Genomic DNA, 21,022 nt, shown 5'->3' with positions numbered 1-21,022 from the left:
TTGACGAGCTTGTTTGCAAACTGTAGGGATTCTATTCTTTAAAAAAAAAGATGGTGGTGAGCTGTCGCCTTGAACTGACAGAGTCTCGCGTACAGACAATGCCTTTAGGGAGGGAGTTCCAGGATTTTGACCCACTGAGTCTGAAGGAACAGCAAGATATTTCCAAGTCAGGATTGTGATTCGTTTGTAGGGAAACTTGCTGTTGCCATGCACCTGCTGCCATTATCCTTCTCATTGGAATTGATCATGGGTTTGGAAGGTGCTGTCAAATGCTCTTTGGTGAATTTCTGCGGTGCATCTTGTAGATAGCACACACTGCTGCGACTGAGTGTCCGTGGTGGAGGGAGTGGATGTGGTGCCAATAAAGTTAACTGCTGTGTCCTGACTGGCTAACTCTCATTCAGGCAGTTGAGAGTACTCCGCATACACATTGATAACTTGTGGTTTTAGATGGTGGACAGGGTTTGAGGAGTCAGGAGGTGAATTACTCACTGTATTAATCCTAGCCTCTGGCCAGGAATAGGAGGATAGAGCAGATGAATGCATGGCTGAGGAGCTGGTGTATGGGAGAAGGATTCACATTTTGTGATCATTGGAATCTCTTGTGGTAGAAGTGAGCTGGACAAGAAGGACGGATTGCACCTAAATTGGAAGGGGACTAATATAATGGCAGGGAAATTTGCTATAGTTGCTTGGGAGGTTGGGGGGTGGGACCTGGGGAGATGGTGAGGAAAGAGATCGATCTGAGACAGGTACAGCTGAGTACAGAAGTGAGTCAAACAGTCAGGGACAAGGCAGGACTAATAAATTAAACTGCATTTATTTCAATGCAAGGGGCCTAACAGGGAAGGCAGATGAACTCAGGGCATGGTTAGGAACATGGGACCGGGATATCAAAGCAATTACGGAAACATGGCTCAGGGATGGGCAGGACTGGCAGCTTAATGTTCCAGGATACAAATGTGACAGGAAGGATAGAAAGGGAGGCAAAAGAGGAGGGGTGGGGGGGGTGGCATTTTTGATAAGGGATAGCATTACAGCTGTGCTGAGGGAGGATATTCCCGGAAATACATCCAGGGAAGTTATTTGGGTGGAACTGAGAAATAAGAAAGGGATGATCACCTTATTGGGATTGTATTATAGACCCCTGTAATAGTCAGAGGGAAATTGAGAAACAAACTTGTAAGGAGATCTCAGCCATCTGTAAGAATAATAGGGTGGTTATGGTAGGGGATTTTAACTTTCCAGCCATCAACTGGGACTATCATAGTGTTAAGGGTTTAAATGGAGAGGAATTTTTTTAAGTATGTACAAGTCAATTTTCTGATTCAGTATGTGGATGTACCTACTAGAGAAGGTGTAAAACATGACCTACTCTTGGGAAATAAGGCAGGGCAGGTGACAGTGGGGGAGCACTTTGAGGCCAGTGACCATCATTCTATTAGATTTAAAATAATGATGGAAAGGGATAGACCAGATGTAAAAGTTGAAGTTCTAATTTGGAGAAAGGCCAATTTTGACAGTATTAAGCAAGAACTTTCAAAAGTTGATTGGGAGCAGATGTTCGCAGGTAAAGGGATGGCTGGAAAATGGGAAGCCTTCAGAAATGAGATAACGAGAGTCCAGAGACAGTATATTCCTGTCAGGATGAAAGGAAAGGCTGGTAGGTATAGGGAATGCTGGATGACGAAAGAAATTGGGGATTTTATTAAGAAAAAGAAGGAAGCATATGTCAGGTGTAGACAGGATCGATCAAGTGAATCCTTAGAGTATAAAGGAAGTAGGAGTATACTTAAGAGGGAAATCAGGAGGGCAAAAAGAGGACATGAGATAGCTTTGGCAAATAGAATTAAGGAGAATCCAAAGGATTTTTACAAATACATTAAGAATAAAAGAGTAACTGGGGAGAGAATAGGGCCCCTCGAAGATCAGCAAGACGGCCTTTGTGTAGAGCTGCAGGAGATGGGGGAAATACTAAATGAGTTTTGTATCGGTATTTACTGTGAAAAAGGATATGGAAGATAGCCTGTAGGAAAATAGATGGTGACATCTTGCAAAATGTCCAGACTACAGAGGAGGAAGTTCTGGATGTCTTGAAACTCATAAAGGTGGATAAATCTCCAGGACCTGATCAGGTGTACCCTAGAACTCTGTGGGAAGCTAGAGAAGTGATCTCTTGCTGGGATATTTATATCATCGATAGTCACAGTTGAGATGCCAGAAGACTGGAGGTTGGCTAATGTGGTGCCACTGTTTAAGAAGAGTGATAAGAACAAGCCCAGGAACTATAGACCAGTGAACCTGACGGTGGTGGGCAAGTTGTTGGAGGGAATCCTGAGGGACAGGATGTACATGCATTTGGGAAGACAAGGACTGATTAGGGATAGTCATCATGGCTTTGTGCGTGGGAAATTATGTCTCTCAAATTTGATTTAGTTTTTTGAGGAAGTAACAGAGGATTGATGAGGGCAGAGCGGTGATCTATATGGACTTCAGTAAGGCGTTCGACAAGGTTCCCCATGGGAGACTGATGAGCAAGGTTAGATCTCACAGAATACAGGGAGAACTCGCCATTTAGGTGCAGAACTGGCTCAAAGGTAGAAGACAGAGGGTGGTGGTGGAGGGTTGTTTTTCCTCTACATTTTGTCATTTGCATAAATGAATTGGATGCGAGCATAAGAGGTTCGGTTAGTAAGTTTGTAGATGACATCAAAATTGGAGGTGTTGTGGACAGCGAAGAGGGTTACCTCAGATTACAACAGGATCTGGACCAGATGGGCCAATGGGCTTGGAAGTGGCAGATGGAGTTTAATTCCGATAAATGCGAGGTGCTGCATTTTGGGAAAGCAAATCTTAGCAGGACTTATACACTTAATGGTAAGGTCCTAGGGAGTGTTGCTGAACAAAGAGACCTTGGAGTGCAGGTTTATAGCTTCTTGAAAGTGGAGTCGCAGGTAGATAGGATAATGAGGAAGGTGTTTGGTATGCTTTCCTTTATTGGTCAGAGTATTGAGTACAGGAGTTGGGAGGTCTTGTTGCAGCTGTACAGGACATTGGTTAGGCCACTGTTGGAATATTGCATGCAATTCTGGTCTCCTTCCGATCGGAAAGATGTTGTGAAACTTGAAAGGGTTCAGACAAGATTTACAGGGATGTTGCCAGGGTTGGAGGATTTGAGCTATAGGGAGAGGCTGAATGGGCTGGAGTGTCGGAGGCTGAGGGGTGACCTTATAGAGGTTTACAAAATTGAGGAGCATGGATAGGATAAATAGATCAAGTCTTTTCCCTGGGGTGGTAGAGTCCAGAGCCAGAGGGCATAGGTTTAAGGTGAGAGGGGAAAGATATAAAAGATACCTATGGGGCAACGTTTTCACACAGAGGGTGGTACGTGTATGGAATGAGCTACCATGGGAAGTGGTGGAGACTAGTACAATTGCAACATTTAAGAGGATGGGTATATGAATAGGAAGGGTTTGGAGGGATATGGGCTGGGTGCTGGCAGATGGGACTAGATTGGGTTGGACCGAAGGGTCTGTTTCCATGCTGTACATCTCTATGACTCTATTGTCCATGTTTGAACCAAGGCTGTAATGAAGTCAGGAGCTGAGCGGCCCTGGGAGTACCGAACCTGAGTCTCACTGAGCAGGGTATTGTTAAGCTGCTTGATAACACTGTTGATGACATGATGGTCAAGAGTTGACTGGAGCAGCAATTGAACAAACTGGATTTGTCCTCTTTGTGTAGAGGACATATCTGAGCAACTTTTCACTTTATTGGAAGATGTCAATGTTGTAGCTGTACTGGAACAGCTTGGCTAGGGAAGTGACACGTTCTGGAGCACAAGTCTTCGTACGATTATTGGAATTTTGTCAGGGCCCATCGCCTCCAACTGTTAACTTGATTTCACGTGGAGTGAATCAAATTGGCTGCAGAGTGGCCTGTGTGATGCTGGGAATCACTGGAGGAGGTTTCCCTGAATACAATAGGAAATAGCCCTGGAAATATTGGATTCATTGGTGATCATCTTCTAAAATTCTGTAGACTCTGGAGCTGTTTTTTATTCATTTGTGATAGTGTCATTTGCTGGATCAGCATTTATTGCTGATCCCTAGTTGTCCAGAGAGCGTTTAAAGTGTCAAATACTTTGCTTTAGGTCTGGAGTCACACATGAGCCAGGCCAAGTTAAGACAGCATGTTCTTCTGAACCATATTAGTGCATCTGATCAATTCCTATAGATGACGGGTTAACATATGTAACCCGACAATTTAAAAGAGGGAGAGAAGAAACAGAATTTAAGTCGAGTTCGCCTAGCATCGTGGAGAAAATGCTCAAGCCTTATTGGTTCCATGATAACAGAACACTTAGAAAACATAAATGGATTAGACAAAGGCAGTGTGGGTTTATGAAAGGGAAATCAGCTTAACTGATCAAATGGAAACACAAGAATGTAACTAGTAGAATTGATATGGTGTATTTGGATTTTAAGAGCCTAATGGGCAAAGTAAGAACACTTGGGCAGGTGTGATATACTGGCATGGATTGAGAATTGGTTGACAAGTTAGACACGGATGAGGAGTAAGTGTTCTTGTTCCCGTGGTGACCAATGGTGTACCACAGGGATTAGTGCTTAGGCCCCAGCAATTCATAATATATATAAATGTGTATATATATATAAATATAGATATAGATGAGGGAACCAAATGTGATATTTCCAACTTTGCTGATGACACAAACCAAGGTGGGATTCTGAGTTGTGAGCAGGATACAAGGAGGCTTCAGATGATTTAGACAAGTTATCATGAATCTGCAAACTGGCCCTCTGTTTTAGGCTTCAATGTAAAAGGTTCAAAGGTGGCTCGGTGGAGTTAGGTATAGATCAGTCATGATCTGGTTAATTAGAAGCAAAAAGAACTGCAGGGGCTGGAATCCAAAATAGACAGGCAGGAGTCTCCACCTCATGATCTGATTGATTGGCAGTATATCTGTCAGGGTTAAATGGCCTCCTGGTCATCATTCTTTGACAGTCTGAGCTGAGTATAATCCCAGGGACCATAAATCAATGTCTAATCTTCTCCATCATCTGAATATACCCAAAACCTTGATTTTCCTGTTCATCAGATGCTGCCTGACCGGCTGTGCTTTTCCAGCAACACACTGTCGACACTGGAACTTTTCATGGCCTACCATGTGCAACAGAAACTGCATGTAGGAAGAGGCTGAGTGAAGTGAGAACTACTTAGGGCGGCACGGTGGCTCAGTGGTTAGCACTGTTGCCTCAGCACCAGGGTCCCAAGTTCGATTCCAGCCTCAGGTGACTGTCTGTGTGGAGTTTGCACATTCTCCCTGTGTCTACGTGGGTTTCCTCCCACAGTCACAGTGATGTGCAGATCAGATGAATTGGCCATGCTAAATTGCCCATAGTGTTAGGTGCATTAGTCAGAGGGAAATGGGTCTGGGTGGGTTACTTTTCAGAGGGTTGGTGTGGACTGGTTGGACCGAAGGGTCTGTTTCCATGCTGTAAGGAATCTAATCTACTTCTCCCTCTCAAAATGGACTGTAATGTGTTCTTCTTTTCTCCAGCACTTGTTTCTGGAGCTCTCTAGTTAGTCATTTTAAAATATTTACCCAACAGTAGTGTATTTGAGCAAACTTCATTATCTAATGGCAGTACACTATGTAGAGTCTGCCTGTGACCTATTGTGGGTGTCTCAGTGGTGCAGTGTGAGTCATACAGTAATCTGACTGCTCAGTCAGTCCAGACATTGCAGTCCTATTGCACATTGTAATGATTAGCTGACAAACTCCATTTTATCCTCCTGTTATTGCTGTACGTGTCAGGATGATACCCCCAAGTGCTGCAATAATAGATACTAATTTTCTTATTCCATTCAACCACAGGAGCATCACAACTGTAGTGAAAGGGATCCATGATTTGTATTCTTGTAGAGCGCTAGCTAAATCTGATAGTCCTGATATTGGAGGGAGGTTTGCATGAACAGTAAACTGATTCCAGTTCAGAAAGCAGACCTGGGCGAACAGCATATTCTCAAGTAGAAGGCTCCAGGTGTTTGGTGCTCAAACTCAGCTTATTTCTCTGCAGATAAATGAGTTGTATTTGGGAACGGAGAAAAGGCAGAATTGTAGGTAGGGCACAAGCAGGTAGGTGTGAGAATTGCAGGTGCAATGTAACAATGTGAGGATGTATGTGGACAGAGGAGAAACTCCAGGGCTGGAAAATGTGTTGCTGGAAAAGTGCAGCAGGTCAGGCAGCATCCAAGGAGTAGGAGAATCGACATTTAGGGCATAAGCCCTTCTTCAGGCTTATGCCCAAAACATCAATTCTCCTGCTCATTGGATGCTGCCTGACCTGCTGCGCTTTTCCAGCAACACATTTTCCAGCTCTGATCTCCAGCATCTGCCGTCCCCAGTTTCTCCCAGAGGTGAAACTCCAGTCTACTCAGTTGAAAATCACACATCACCAGGTTATAGTCCAACACCTGAAGACGGAGCAGTGCTCCGAAAGCTAGTGCTTCCAATTAAACCTGTTGACTATAACCTGGTGTTGTGATTTTTAACTTTGTACACCCCAGTCCAACACCAGCAGCACCAAATTATGTCGACAGATTTGTTGCGACTGACTGGAGTGGTGCTTTGGAAATTGAGCTCGCCCTTCCTAGAGTTGGCAAAAATTTGAAAGTTTGGTTAAACCGTTAAATTGCCATCATTTTTCCTCACTGTCTCATATAGCTTAAAGGAATATGTGCCCAAGGATTTTTCAACAAAATAAATCATTATTTCATAGAATCACTACAGTGTGGAAGCAGGCCATTCAGCCTATTGAGTCAACACTGGCCCTCCAAAGAATACCCAGCGCAGAGCCACTCCCCCATCCCTGTAACCCTGCATTTCCCGTGGCTGATTCAGCTAACCTGCATATTGCTGGACACCATGGGCAATTTAGCATGGCCAATCCACCAAATCTGCCGATCTTTGGATTGTGGGGGGGACCCCAGAGGAAACCCACACCGACACAGAGAGAAAGTGCAAACTCCATACAGACAGTTGCCTGATGCTGGAATTGAACCTGGGCCTCTGGTGCAATCAATTTATTGTAATCAAACTTTTTTTTAACCAATGTCAGGAAAGAAACATGAATTGCTAACTAGTAACTCCATAACTCTATCCCTTTTTCATCTCCCATACATATACACACAGGCATGCAAAGAGACAAGATGCAAGTATTATAGGTTTTGGGGGGGGGGGGGGGGGGGGGTGGAGAGCCAGAGAGAGACCATTCTAGCACTAGTTTGGATTGCAGCCACTGACAGCTTGAGGTTGGTGCATTGATTCTCCATCTTTCATTCATTGGTTGAAGATTTGACCGTTCAGGTGGTTAGAAGGTGGTGTTTCCCTTATTAGCTAGGGAATTTGCAGGGAGCAGTCTATGGGAAAATGTTGAGTAAGAACAACAACCAAGAGATTTCCTGTGCCGTATATAGGAGGGAGGGAGGGAGGGAGAGATGTTGAGGTGCCATATCTTTACAGACTAGAAGTTTCACATACAGAGTCATACAGCTGTACAGCATAGAAACAGACTAACTTATCCATGCCAACCAGATATCTTTCCTTGGTTTAAATTATTATCTTTTCCATTTTGCATATTCCAGAAATATTAATGTCCTTTCATGTTTGCAATCTTGGGAGGCATGAAATGCCATTTCAAAAATGCCTTTCACCCCAAGGTTTATGATACAGGCAACATTACATGAGACTTGTGTCCATTCGTTTTCAATAATCCCTTATGCAAGTTTTGGGCAGTCTTTATATCTTTTGTTTTTGAACTCTTAACTTCTTCCATCATTTTTATGGGCAACGCTTTTGCTATCTTTCTTTGTTTACATTGCTGGGAAAAATAGTCTACCGGTAAACTCCAGCTGAACAATATCACAGTGGCGTGAATGTTTAACCTTTCATTGAATACTGATGGGTTATGATCGATTTAGATAAATGTTTCATTATAACCGTGCTAGACATTGGCTCTTCATCACTTTGTAGTCTATGATAACCCCAACATCTCCCTCTGTACAATGGAGTGTTTCCTTTGAAATTGGTTGAGTTTCGAAGAAATGTACCCACTAACCCCTCTTCCTGTCGGGTGTGAGGATGAACTGTGGGGAGTATGCAGGGAAGTTGGTGCTTTTAGCCAAGTTGAGTGAGTGGGCAAATGTGTGGCAGATGAAGTATAATGTGGCTAAATGTGAAGTTATTCACTTTGGTTGAAATTCAGCTTCTCAAGATTTACAATGTAGTCATGAAGCTGAGATGTGAAAACATTTGGGAACCTGATAAAGTTTCAACGAAAGAGATTGTCAGGAGAGAGAGAGACTTGCTTTACTACAAGCTTTGTAGTTCCTTCCTTCTAACTCCCTAGGATCTTGAAACAGAAACCAAGACCTTAAATGGTTGCACATGACCCCATAATCTCTTTATCCAGGTTTTCTACCAATCAATGGCAATAAATCATATATTATCCTCCTAAAAGCTTTACCAATTTTCTGAAGTAATTTGACTTTCTGAAATCTGCATGTAGCTATATTAACCGTGGTCTTTTTTCTTGATAAACCCTATTTTATCCTGGCCAGCTCAGCAGCATCTTTTCGAGTCAGTTAGAGTCAGCAATAAATGCTGGCCAAACTAGCATCCCATGAATGAAAACAAAAAGTCCAGAAAGTGTCCAAATGGTTCAGTATCTTAAATCCTTTTTCACAGTTCATAAATATAGATTTGTAGCCCTAACAGCAACCTCTGTGTCCTTCTCCCAGCTTGCATTCTAACCTAGGTTTGGATCATCAATAAACTTGGACAGAAAGTGATGTGTTCAAGTTATTACTCTAAATTTTTAAATAGTTCTCACCCTAATTATGATCCTTATGACAGTTCACCAGTCACAGCTTGCCAATCTGAAAATGTCCCAATTACCTTTGTTCTGTTGCTTGTTCGTTAACCAGTCTCTATCCATTAATCAACATTACTCCCCTATCTCATGGCCTTTATTGTTTGATGGGGTGAGTGTATTGTTGCTGGGGCCACCATTTGTTTGCCATCCCTTATTGTTCTTGAATTGGGCTTCCAAAGTGATTTCAGAGGGCAGTTAAGAATCAACTACTTTGATGTGTGTCTGGAGATGCATGTAGTCCAGAGCGTTTTATTCTGTATTTTTGATGGTGGACTAAAATGGAAAAATTACTGTTTCACCATCTAGGACTGTGGATGACATTGCTGCACTTGTGTAAACAAGTTGCTGGACCTCATTGTGAGTTATGTTTACACTGTTGATTTGCAAACCTTGTGGGAGGTGTAATAAAATGACATGGTACTGGGGCCTTGTGCAGAGTGTGATTGCTCCAGGGACGGGTTACTGATTGGTTTGTGCAGTTGACGCAAGTTGTGCTTGGCCGAGGTCATCCTCCTGAACATAACTTGTTACTGGACAGTGCGTGTAGTTGTAGTGTCCAACCCTCTCATTGAGGGCATCTGAGTTCATATCCCTTCTGTGGTGTGCAATAACAGGCTGATCAAATATGTCTATAAGCATTCTGCATGCTTTATTACCTTTGAGCCAGGAGGCACAGATTCAAGTCCAGTCTGCTCCAGATATCTACATATATAGGAGATTTCCAGACTGAGTGAAGTAGAAAATGTCTTTATCTTGGCAAGCTTGAAGGCATTCAGTTATTCGTGCCTACCATTTGGTATAACCTGTTGTCTCTAACCACGGACTGGGAAAATGAACGATTGTGTAAGAAAGAACTTGAAAGGATGTAGATCAGAGAATAGAACGTCTAGGGAAGAAAAAGGGAGTACCTTTATTAAAGCCTGTGGACTGGTGCTATTGAACTGTGATTTCCCTAGTATTCTTTCCTCCACTGATAAGACCAGTGATTTTTTTTCAGTGTGTGTGTATATAGAGGTTTTAAAAAGGAATGAATTTTAACTAGTAGAATTGTATGTTAAACTGAAAGAACTTGGGTGCTGGAAATAAGAAACAAAAGCAGAAATTACAGGAAAAACTCCGCAGGTCTGGCAGCAACTGTGGAGAAAAAGCAAAGTTAACATTTTCAGGTCCAATGACCCTTCTGACATCTACTGTTTTTTTTCTTTGACATTTATTATATCCTGAAAACCCCAAACAATACAGCTCATTCTGCTGTAATGCGTGTATTGTCAATGCAAATTGACTGTAATAGAACATAGAAGGATACAGCGCAGTACAGGCCCTTCGGCCCTCGATGTTGCGCCGACCGAATCCTACCTAACCTATACTAGCCCAATAACTTCCAAATGCCTATCCAATGCCCGTTTAAATGACCATAAAGAAGGAGAGTTCACCACTGATACGGGCAGGGCATTCCATGAACTCACAACCCGCTGTGTGAAGAATCTACCCCTAACATCTGTCCTATACCTACCACCCCTTAATTTAAAGCTATGTCCCCTAGTAACACCTGACTCCATTAGCGGTAAAAGGTTCTTAGTATCTACCCTATCTAAACCCCTAATCATCTTATACACTTCTATCAGATCTCCCCTAAACCTTCTCTTCTCCAATGAGAACAGCCCCAAGTGCCTCAGCCTTTCCTCATAAGATTTTCCTACCATTCCAGGCAACATCCTGGTAAACCTCCTCTGCACTCGTTCTAAATCTTCCACATCCTTCCTATAGTATGGCGACCAAAACTGCACACAATACTCCAGATGAGGCCTCACCAGAGTCCTATACAACTGCAACATGACCTCAGGACTCCGGAACTCAATTCCTCTGCCAATAAAGCCCAGTACACCATATGCCTTCCTCACAGTAATGTGATTGAATAGGGAACATTGTGTCTAAAGCGCGAAATTTTAAAGTATGCATTGGCTAACACCACTGGTCCAGAATCTGGTTTCCAGCATCTGCAGTCATTGTTTTTACCTCTATATCCGGTCATCAATTTGTGTCTCTATTGTAAAGACACAGGAGAGGTTTTGCAACACCGAAAGAGGCCCTACAGCCAATCATGTCTGTGCTGGTCATCAAACTGCCAGCTATTCTGATTTAACCTGCTCGTGACTTGTAGCTTTGTATGCTAATAGTTCTTTCTGTAATGCGATGGTTGTGTTCTTGTGCAGCCCTGCGTTATAGAAAACTCATACTTTAGAAACAACCTTTAAGGTGCTGATGATGTAATTGTGTTAGCCAACATGCTGTGAAAGTTCATGCTTTGTCAATCACATTGCAGCAAATTCACATTGACAAAACACACGTTATAGCAGAACGACCTGTACTCTGTCTCCTATCTCCTCCAGTCTTTCAGGCATTGAATTCCAGATATCCAAAACATTCTGGATGAAAGATTCTTTTCTGAAGTCCCCTCTAAAGCCCTGCCTTAAAACTGTGCCTCTGGTTATTGCCCCCTATAACTAAGGGGAAAAGTTTCTCCCCATCATCTGCAGACCTTTCTATCTCAATCAGATCCTCAGCCTTCTCTGTTCTAAGCAAAGTAACCCTAATGTATCTGGTCTCTCTCATCAATGTCTGCTATTTCCTTGAACCTTGTAATGAATTGTCATGTCTGTGCTACTTGGGGGGGGGGGAATCATTATTTTCGTGACTTTTCTTTCTGTATGTGCTCTCTTTGTTTTTGTATTCCTTGCTTGTTTATACTCCAATTCTATCGTTTTCCTTTTCCTAACCTTTGCTGGTTTCTAAAACGCTCCCAGCTCTCCGATTTGTTCCTATTATTTGGACTGTTATAAGCCTCTTTTAATATGATTTAACTTTTAATAAGCCATGAAATGTGTTTTGGTTGAACCGTTTGGATGTTTCCCACTGCCTTAATTATTGTCATGCCTTTTAGTCTATTAACTCAATAACCTGGGCCAGCTCTCACCACCTGACGATGCAATGTTTTGCTTAATGCTTTAAATTTTAATAATCGTGTCTGTAATTGGAGCAAGTCACTTCAAATTTCTCAATTCAATTGTAATATGATCACTGTTTCTCATTGACTCTTTTCACAAGTGGATTCCTGAGGTTAAAGGGTTAATCCAGGTTCATTGCACAATGCTAGATTTAAAATATTTTTAACCTTAGCTGGTTGTATAACATTTTACTCCAGGAAACGCTCAAAACAATTCTACAAACTCATCTTCCACATCACTTCAGTTTTCGTACGGTCTTTGAAGATTAATATCTTTCATAATTATTACACATCACTAAAGAAGAAATAATTGCATCTTGCACATAATGTCTGTCCCATGATTTTGCAATTAGGGGACCTATAAACCTTGCTATGAGGGGATCTGTAAACTCTTTTCTACTGTATTTTCTGATGCTTGTTCCTTGTCTCCATGCATATTAATTTTACTCCTTGGTCCTTTGGGCCAAGATCCTTTCCCAGATTGAAGTTTGGATGAAAGGAGAGGAGTTTATGCTTGCTAGCTGTCATAGCCTCAATAAGTAGAATGTAGGGTTTGCCCTGCAGCTCAGCAATGCAGCATGTCCAAGTTTTCACAGGCCTGGTTGTGATACAATCTTGATCAAAAGATTTCCTTTCATGCACAGTATGATTTCTTTGCCTTTCCTAGTCTCTGTTTGCCAGAATGCTGTGTAAGTCAAACTGGTGACAGCTTGCTGCTAACAAACTATTTTTCTTGCAGTGTTTTTGAAGGCGAATTATCAGAAAGTATTCCTGTAGTCCATGCTTCCATTGCAGGATGCAGAATCATTGGAAGAATGTGTGTGGGTAAGCTCTTTTGTTTTTATGCATAAGTTTGTTTTTGATACAAATCAAATGGTTCATTCATCCTGAATGGTCTAAATCTTATTAATGCTGCACAAAATCCTGCTGCCATCATACAGTATCTCACCTTGCCATTGCACCCTTCTCTTCATTATTGACTGTCTTCCATTTATGCACCTGACTCCTTCACAAGTGAAAACAGACTTTGTGACTGTTTTACAAATTAAGGTGTTATAAGCAGTGGTGAGAAGTGATTTCAAAAGGAAATTACATTAATACTTGAAAGGAGTGAATCTTATGAATTATGGAGATAATACTGAGAAAAATGTTGACTGGATTGCTATAGAGCCAGCATAGTTTTGATGGGCTGAATGGTCTCCATCTTGGGGTAATGGCTTTGAAAAGAAATGAATCTCAGCTTAACTGTCTTCCATGTGCAATATAGTTAAATGCCATCGTTTGAGAGAAACGTTAATTTTCTTTATTTATCTCATTCTGACCAACACAGATTTGTCAATATCATTCCTCATTGGGATAGCATGGTGGAAGTCCAGCCCCGTGGATATCACAAAAGTCACATGTTTATCAAAGTATGCAGAGACCCCCAATTCACCTGTTAGATGGATCCAGACTAGCAGAAACCATGGGCCAGGATTCTGTACTTAGCAAGAACTACTATTTTCCATACAGTGAGTTATAGTATGATGGCAGGAGGACTATGTATAGCATTGGTATGATTTTAAACATAAGTATGCAACTGAATTGTCAGCTGCCAGTTAAAATCCTTACCCTCTTGTAAATCCTCTCCCATTACAAGCACATACAGAATGTCACAGATGTGGGAAATTGGTTCGATGAGTGAAGAAATGTGGGAAGCAATTCAGTGACCTCACTCTACATGGTTTTGTGCGATGCTCCTGCTGCTTATCCAGATTTTTTTTGTTTTCCACATTCTTTTCACTTTACACTAGACACAGGTAATTGGTCCATCAATTGCACAGTCTCCTCTTTACCTCTAAACTCCATTGAGTACAGACCTAGAGTTCTCAACAGCTCTTGATGTGATAAACCCTTTATGTCCAGGACCATTTTTGTCAATCCACTCTGAACCCCTTCAATGCTTGCACACCCCTTCCTTAAATATGGGGCCAAAAACTGCTCACAATATTCCAAATGTGTCTAGATTAGAGTGGTGTTGGAAAAGCACAGCAGGTCAGGCAGCATCCGAGGAGCAGAAAAATCGACAATTTTCATGCTCCTCGGATGCTGCCTGACCTGCTGTGCTTTTCCAGCACCACTCTAATTTAGACTCTGGTTTCCAGCATCTGCAGCCCTTATTTTTACCTATTCCAAATGTGGTCTGACCAGAGCCTTATACAGCCTTAGCAGTACATCTCTGTTGTTGTATTCTAGCCCTGTTGGAATGAATGCTAACATTGCATTTGCCTTCCTAACTGTCAACTGAACCTGCATGCTACATTTAAGAGAACCTTGAACTAGGATTCCCAAATCCCTTTGTGCACCAGATTTCTGAAGCCTATCCCCATTTGAAAAATTAAGGCCCTTTTTTCATACCAAAGTGCATACCTCTCACATTCTTGCATTGTTTTCCATCTGTCACTTTTTTGCTTACTCTCCTGGCCTTTACAGCCTCCCTACTTTTTCAATATTATCTGCATCTACACCTATCTTTGCGTCATCTGCAAACTTAGCAACAATGCCCTCACTTATTCATCCAAGTCGTTAATGTATATTGTGAATAGTTGTTCCAACACTGAACCCTGCGCGACTCCACTAGTCACCTGCCATCCTGAAAATGTCCCCTTTATCCCTCCCCTCTGCTTTCTGCCAGTCAGGCAATCCTCTATCCATGCCATTACTTTGCTTCTTAGCAGCCTTCTGTATGGCACCATGTTAGAGACCTTTTGGAAATCCAAATAGATGACTTCCACTGACTCTCCTTTTGTCTTACTTGTTCTTTACCCCCTCAAAGAATTTGAACAGACTTGAACTCCATTTGCCACCTCTCAGCCCAGTTCTGTAGCTTATCTATGTCCCTCTGTAATCTACAACATCCTTCGTCACTATCCACAACTCTACCAACCTTAGTGTCATCCACAAATTTACTAACCCATCTTCTACACCCTCGTCCATGTCGCTTGTAAAAATGGCATACAGCTGTGGATCCAAAACCGAACCTTGCAGTACACCATTAGTAACTGAACTCCAAGATAACCATTTCCCATCAACCATCACCCTCTGTCGTCTTACAACTAGCCAATTTCTGATCCTAACCGCTAAATCACCCTCAATCCTATACCTCCGTAATTTGTGGAGTAGCCTTCCTGTGGAGAATCTTATCAAATGCTTTATTGAAATCCATATTCACCACATCACCTGCTTTACCCTCATCCCACCTTTTTAAAGAACTCAATAAGGTTTGTGAGGCATGACCTACCCTTCACAAAACCATGTTGACTATCCCTAATCAACTTATTCCTTTCGAGGTGATTGTCAGTCGTATCTCTTATAATCTTTTCCAACACCTTACCCAAAATCGGAGTAAGGCTCACTGGTCTATAATTACTGGCTCTACTCCCCTTCAAAAAGAGAACAACATTTGCAAATTCCAGTCTTCTGGCACTATTCCTGTAGACAATGACAACATAAAGATCAAAGCCAAAGGCTCAGCAGTCTCCTCCCTGGCTTCCCAGAGAGCCCTAGGATAAATTCTATCCAGCCCAGTGGACTTATCTATTTTTACACTTGCTCACACCACCTCGTGTCAACCTGAATCCTGTCCAGTCTAGTAGCCTGTATCTCAGTATTCTCCTTGACAACATTGTCTTTTTCTAATGTGAGTACTGATGAAAAATATTCATTTAATGCTTCCCCATCTTCTTTAACTCCACGCAAACCTTCCCACTACTATCCTTGTTGACTGTCATTGTACCCTAGTCGTTCTTTTATTCCTAATGTACCGATAGAACGCCTTAGGGTTTTCCTTGTCCTATCCACCAATGACTTCTCATGTCCCCTTCCTGCTCTTAATTCTTTCTTTAGGTCTTTCCTGGCTAACTTGTAACCTTCAAGCACCCTAACTAAACCTTCACATCATGCACTTCCAATCTCACCCTTAATAACGGGACTCTTAAAATCTTACCAATGACTGAAGTCAGGCTAACTGGCCTATAGTTTCCTGTCTTCTGCCTCCCTTCTTAGATAAGGGTGTTAAATTAGCCATTTTCCAGTCCTCTGAGATCCAACCTGACAGCAGGGTACTTGGAATTGCATGGTAATATCGGCACAGCTTCATCAAGGGGAGGTCATCGCTGATACCAGTGATTCCTAAAAGATCACCACCAATGCCACCACATTCTTCAGAACTCTAAGGTGTAGTCCCTCTGGTCCTTTCAGCCTGCCCAGCACCTTCTCCCTAATAATAGCCATTGCACTCACCTCTGCCTCCTGACCTGTCTTGCAGTTCAGGTTAATTTATGTGGTGATGCTAATGCTTCTGTGCTATGCACTTGACTCCCCCATGATGATCTGAGTCCCTCATCTATTTGTCTTATCTGGTGAGAGATGTTTATGAAATTGTCATTGCTTGATTGTCCTCGCTAACATTCTTCTCGTCCCTATCTGGTTAATTTTGCTACACACCTGACCATTGCCTATACTTTCGATAGTAATTCACTGTGATACACTGGAATAAGTTTTACTGTCTGTTTTTGATGATTATGGAAAATCTCTGCTTGCATTAGTAAGAGATTGTTTCTACAAATTGAAAGCTGAGATGGTACAGAATGCACCTCAGGCTATGTGCAGTTAGTGCTGTACTATACGATGAGTCTGGTGATTACTGTGAAATATCCTAGGAGAACTATAGAAATCACCCTGTCAGTTCATGTTATAGCTGTAATCTGATATCATAGCTCTGATAGTTATTCCATTGTGTGCTGTTTGGCTGCCACTGATGTCCTACGCTTGCATGTGGATCTTGTTTAAGGAGATAGAAAGAAGGGTTTGTAGTGCCTTTTATAAATTCAGGAAGTCCCAAAATCTCCTACAACTATTGAAGTGTTTCTGTCATACCGTAGGAAGCACAGCTGCCCATTTGAATACAGCTGACTGTGAGGCCCACTCAAGTGATGTCTGCATTTCCAATCACCTTCCTATATCTCTCCATTATTTGCATGTTTGTAGGAGGGCAGTTAATGATATGCAGTAAGTGCTGGCCTAGCCATCCTCGTCACATCCTGTGAATGAATAAAATAAATGTAATGGAGCTAAAATCGGATATTTAATTGTATCAATTTGAAATTTACATGTTCATCTCATTTCACCCAATCATTGTCTTGCCTTTTAAAGTGACATTTCTGAGTGTTAATGGAAAATTTTAATGGTTTTACTGGTATGATCAAGAAAGAGGGTTTTGTATTACCTGGATTACACACTGAATTGAATTTTAGATAATTGAATTACTTGAATTGATTTTTAAAAATTAGTGGATCTTAGAATTCTTCAAAACTTTTTAAAATACCTTCCTTTGCAATCCGTATCTGCACGTGAGATTTCTCCAAAAACACTGCCTTGTCAATTTGTTCTGAATCTATAATCTGCCAGTGGAATTCTTTAATCCTGAAACAGCTCTGGTTTTGTATAACCTGCTGGGTTGGATGGTCCGTTTCTGTACTGTGATAATCCTTTCTTTTAAATCACTTCAGCTAGTTTGTATCTCAACCAAGATGTTTTTAGATTTAAAGGATCAAATCAATGACTGTTCATTGATCAAGGGGAAGCAGAGTGTTGATGTGAGTCTGCATAGGTTCAGATCGATGGTTGAGTGTGCCTGCAGGCATGCTAGACAAAGCAATAATTCACATGATGAGGATATTGCGCAAGTCTGTGCTGTCTGTCCTGCATGTCCCCTGGATAGTGAATGTCAATTCTTCTTAGCCAGAGTCTTAAAGCATGTCGCTCAGAAATGCTAGCAATTCAATAGTATATTTGATAGTTTGGGCGTTGAAAATTGCAGGTTCAAATAACCTTTCAACAAAGGTCTGAAATTGGATCCAGTTAATCCTGCTGGGCAGATTGTGGAATTGAGGTCACCTTCTCCTCGGTTTGATCCCACATGAAGCTGCTCCGTCTGCGTGTTATCCTCAATAATAGATGAAGGTCCCATTTGAACCTGCTGTCTGTCTGAAGGCTGATAATACTGCAGACTCTGCTTGTGAATGAAGAAATTGTTTTCCTCTGATGCTGAGGAAATTGTTTTTATAGTTTTTTTTATGCCCTGTAGTTGAAGGTACTAGGTGTACAACCTGCTCTTTCTCCATACCCCTACAACTTTCCCCTTTTACATGTATATTCAGTTCTCTTTATTCTTTGTTTTCAAAATTAATGTTTTTTCCCTCTAAAACCAACCTTTCATTAAAACCCTCCCAGGACCTAGTGCTAAGGTTGCATTCCCATCTCTGTGGCAATTCCAGGATTACTGTATACTCTGTAGCTGTATCTCTAGCCAAGCTTGCTGTTGTATAATTTATCCTGCTGACTGCAGCAGGAGCTGATGGAAGTGACAGCCATGAATATTTTATCAGTTCTGTTTACAAGGCTCAGTGGCTGACTCGGCAGGTGTGTTGAGAGGCTGCATGTGAATTCTCCTCCAAGCTGTGATCAGAATTGGTTCATCTTTTCCCTTTTTTAAAATCCTGACCCTTTAATAAAGACGATTATCTGGTGCACTAATTTTTTCCATACTTATCGAGGGTGAGGGGTTTGAATTTGCTGTCCTCATGCTCCTAAACAGGACAACCAGGATTATTACTACTGCAACTGCTTGCTTGGTGGCACTAAGCAGTCTGCCTTCAACGTTTAGAGTCAAAGAGATGTACAGCACAGAAACAGACCCTTTGGTCCAACTCGTCCATGCTGACCAGATATCCCAACCTAATCTAGTCCCATTTGCCAGCACTTGGTCCATATCCCTCTAAACCCTTGCTATTCTTATACCCATCCAGATGCCTCTTAAATGTTGTAATTGTACCAGCCTCAACCACTTCCCCTGGCAGCTCATTCCTCTGTATGAAAATGTTGCCTTTTAGGTCTCCTTTATATCTTTCCCCTCTCACCCTGAAGCTATGCCCTCTAGTTCTGAACTGCCCCCACCCCAGGGAAAAGGCAATGTCTGTTTATCCTATCCATGCCCCTCATGACTTTATAAACCTCTATAAGGTCGCCCCTCAACCTCTGCTCCAGGGAAAACAGCCCCAGCCATTGAATCTCTCCCTATAGCTCAAATACACCAACCCTGGCAACATCCTTGTAAATCTTTTCTGAACCCTTTCAAGTTTTACAACATCCTTCCAATAGGAAGGAGACCAGAATTGCATGCAGTATCTCAAAAGTGGCCTAACCAATGTCCTGTATGGTCGCAACATGACCTCCCAATTCCTATACACGATGCTCTAACCAATAAAATAAAGGATACCAAATGCCTCCTTCACTATACTATCTACCTGCAACTCTACTTTCAAGGAACTGTGAACCTGCACTCCAAGGTCTCTTTGTTCAGCAATACTCCCCAGGACCTTACCATTAAGTGTATAAGTCCTGCTCTGATTTGTTTTTTCAAAATGCAGCACCTCGCATTTATCTGAATTAAACTCTATCTGCCACTCCTCAATCCATTGGCCCATCTGATCAAGATCCCATTGTAATCTAAGATAACCTTCTTTGCTGGCCACTACAACTCCAATTTTGATATCATCTGCAAACTCACTAACAATAGCTCCAAATCATTTATATAAATTATGGAAAGTCGTGGATCCAACACCAGTCCTTGTGACACTCCACTGGTCACAGACCTCCAGTCTGAAAAGCAGCCCTCCACCACCACCACCTACTGTCTTCTACCTTCAAGCCTTGTATCTAAATGGCTAGTTCTCCCTGTGTTCCATGAGATGTAACCTTGCTAACCAGTCTCCCATGGGGAACCTTGTCAAACGCCTTACTGAAGTTCATATAGATCATGTCTACCACTCTGCCCTCATCAATTCTTTTTGTTACTTCAAAAAACTCAATCAAGTTCATGAGACATGATTTTCCACGCACAAAACCATGTTGCCTATCTCTAATCAGTCAATGCCCAACCAAATTCATGTAAATCTGTCCCTCGGGACTCCTTCCAACAACTCGCCCACTACTGATGTCAGGTTCATTGGTCTATAGTTCCCTGGCTTATCCTTATAACCTTCCTGAAATAGTGGCAACCCATTAGCCACCTTCCAGTCTTCTGGCACCTCACCTGTGACTATTGATGATACAAATATCTCAGTAAGAGACCCAGCAATCACTTCCCTAGTTTTCCACAGAGGTCTTAGGGTACACCTGATCAGGTCTTGGCAATTTATCCATTTTTATACATTTCAAGGCATCCAGCACCTCTGTAATATGGACATTTTTCAAGATGTCACCATCTATGTCCCCACTTTCTATATGGTCCATGTCCTTCTCCACGGTAAACACTGATGCAAAATACTCATTTAGTATCTTCCCCCATCTCCTGCAGCTCCACACAAAGACAAACTTGCTAATCTTTGAGGGGCCCTATTCTCTCCCTCGTTACCCTTTTGTCCTTAATGTATATCTAAAAGCCCTTTGAATTCTCCTTAACCTTATTTGCTAAAGCTATCTCATGTCCCCGTTTTGCCCTCCTGATTTCCCTCTTAAGTATACTTCTTCTGCCTTTATTCGCTTCTAAGGATTCCCTCGATCTATCCTGTCTGTACCTGACATATGCTTCCTCCTTTTTCTTAGCCAAAACCTAAATTTCTTTAATCATCCAGCATTTCCTACACTTACCAACCTTTCCTTTCACCCTAATAGGGATATACTGTCTCAGTACATTCATTATCTAGTTTTTGAAGGCTTCCCATTTTCCAGCTGTCCCTTTACCTGTGAATACCAGCCCCCAACCAGCTTTTAAAAGTTCTTGCCTAATATTGCTTCCTAATTAGGCTTCCTCCAATTTAGAACTTCAACTGTTAGATCTGGTTTATCTTTTTCCATCACTATGTTAAAACTAATAGAATTATGGTCGCTGGCCCCAAAGTGCTCGCCCACTGACACCTCAGTCACCTGCCTGCCTTATTTCCCAAGAGTAGGTCATACTTTGCATCTTCTCTAGCTGGTGCGTCCACATACTGAATCAGAAAATTTTCTTGTACACACT

The 21,022-nt window shown here is 42.0% G+C and overlaps 1 protein-coding gene across 1 annotated transcript in view; it reads left to right on the top strand.

Annotated features, from left to right (window-relative positions):
* The window catches only part of eif6 (eukaryotic translation initiation factor 6), an 81,553-nt gene that overhangs the window by 1,870 nt on the left and 58,661 nt on the right, over window positions 1-21,022 (top strand). Inside the window, exon 2 of the mRNA XM_060836601.1 lies at window positions 12,701-12,786. Coding sequence (XP_060692584.1) covers window positions 12,701-12,786 — 86 coding nt within the window. The remainder of the gene's footprint in view (window positions 1-12,700; window positions 12,787-21,022) is intronic.

This window comes from Hemiscyllium ocellatum, chromosome 15, assembly GCF_020745735.1.
Source record: "Hemiscyllium ocellatum isolate sHemOce1 chromosome 15, sHemOce1.pat.X.cur, whole genome shotgun sequence".
In the NCBI taxonomy this organism is placed as follows: Eukaryota; Metazoa; Chordata; class Chondrichthyes; order Orectolobiformes; family Hemiscylliidae; genus Hemiscyllium; species Hemiscyllium ocellatum.
The sequence above is the reverse complement of the archived record's forward strand: the minus strand, read 5'-3'. Positions and strand labels throughout refer to the sequence as shown.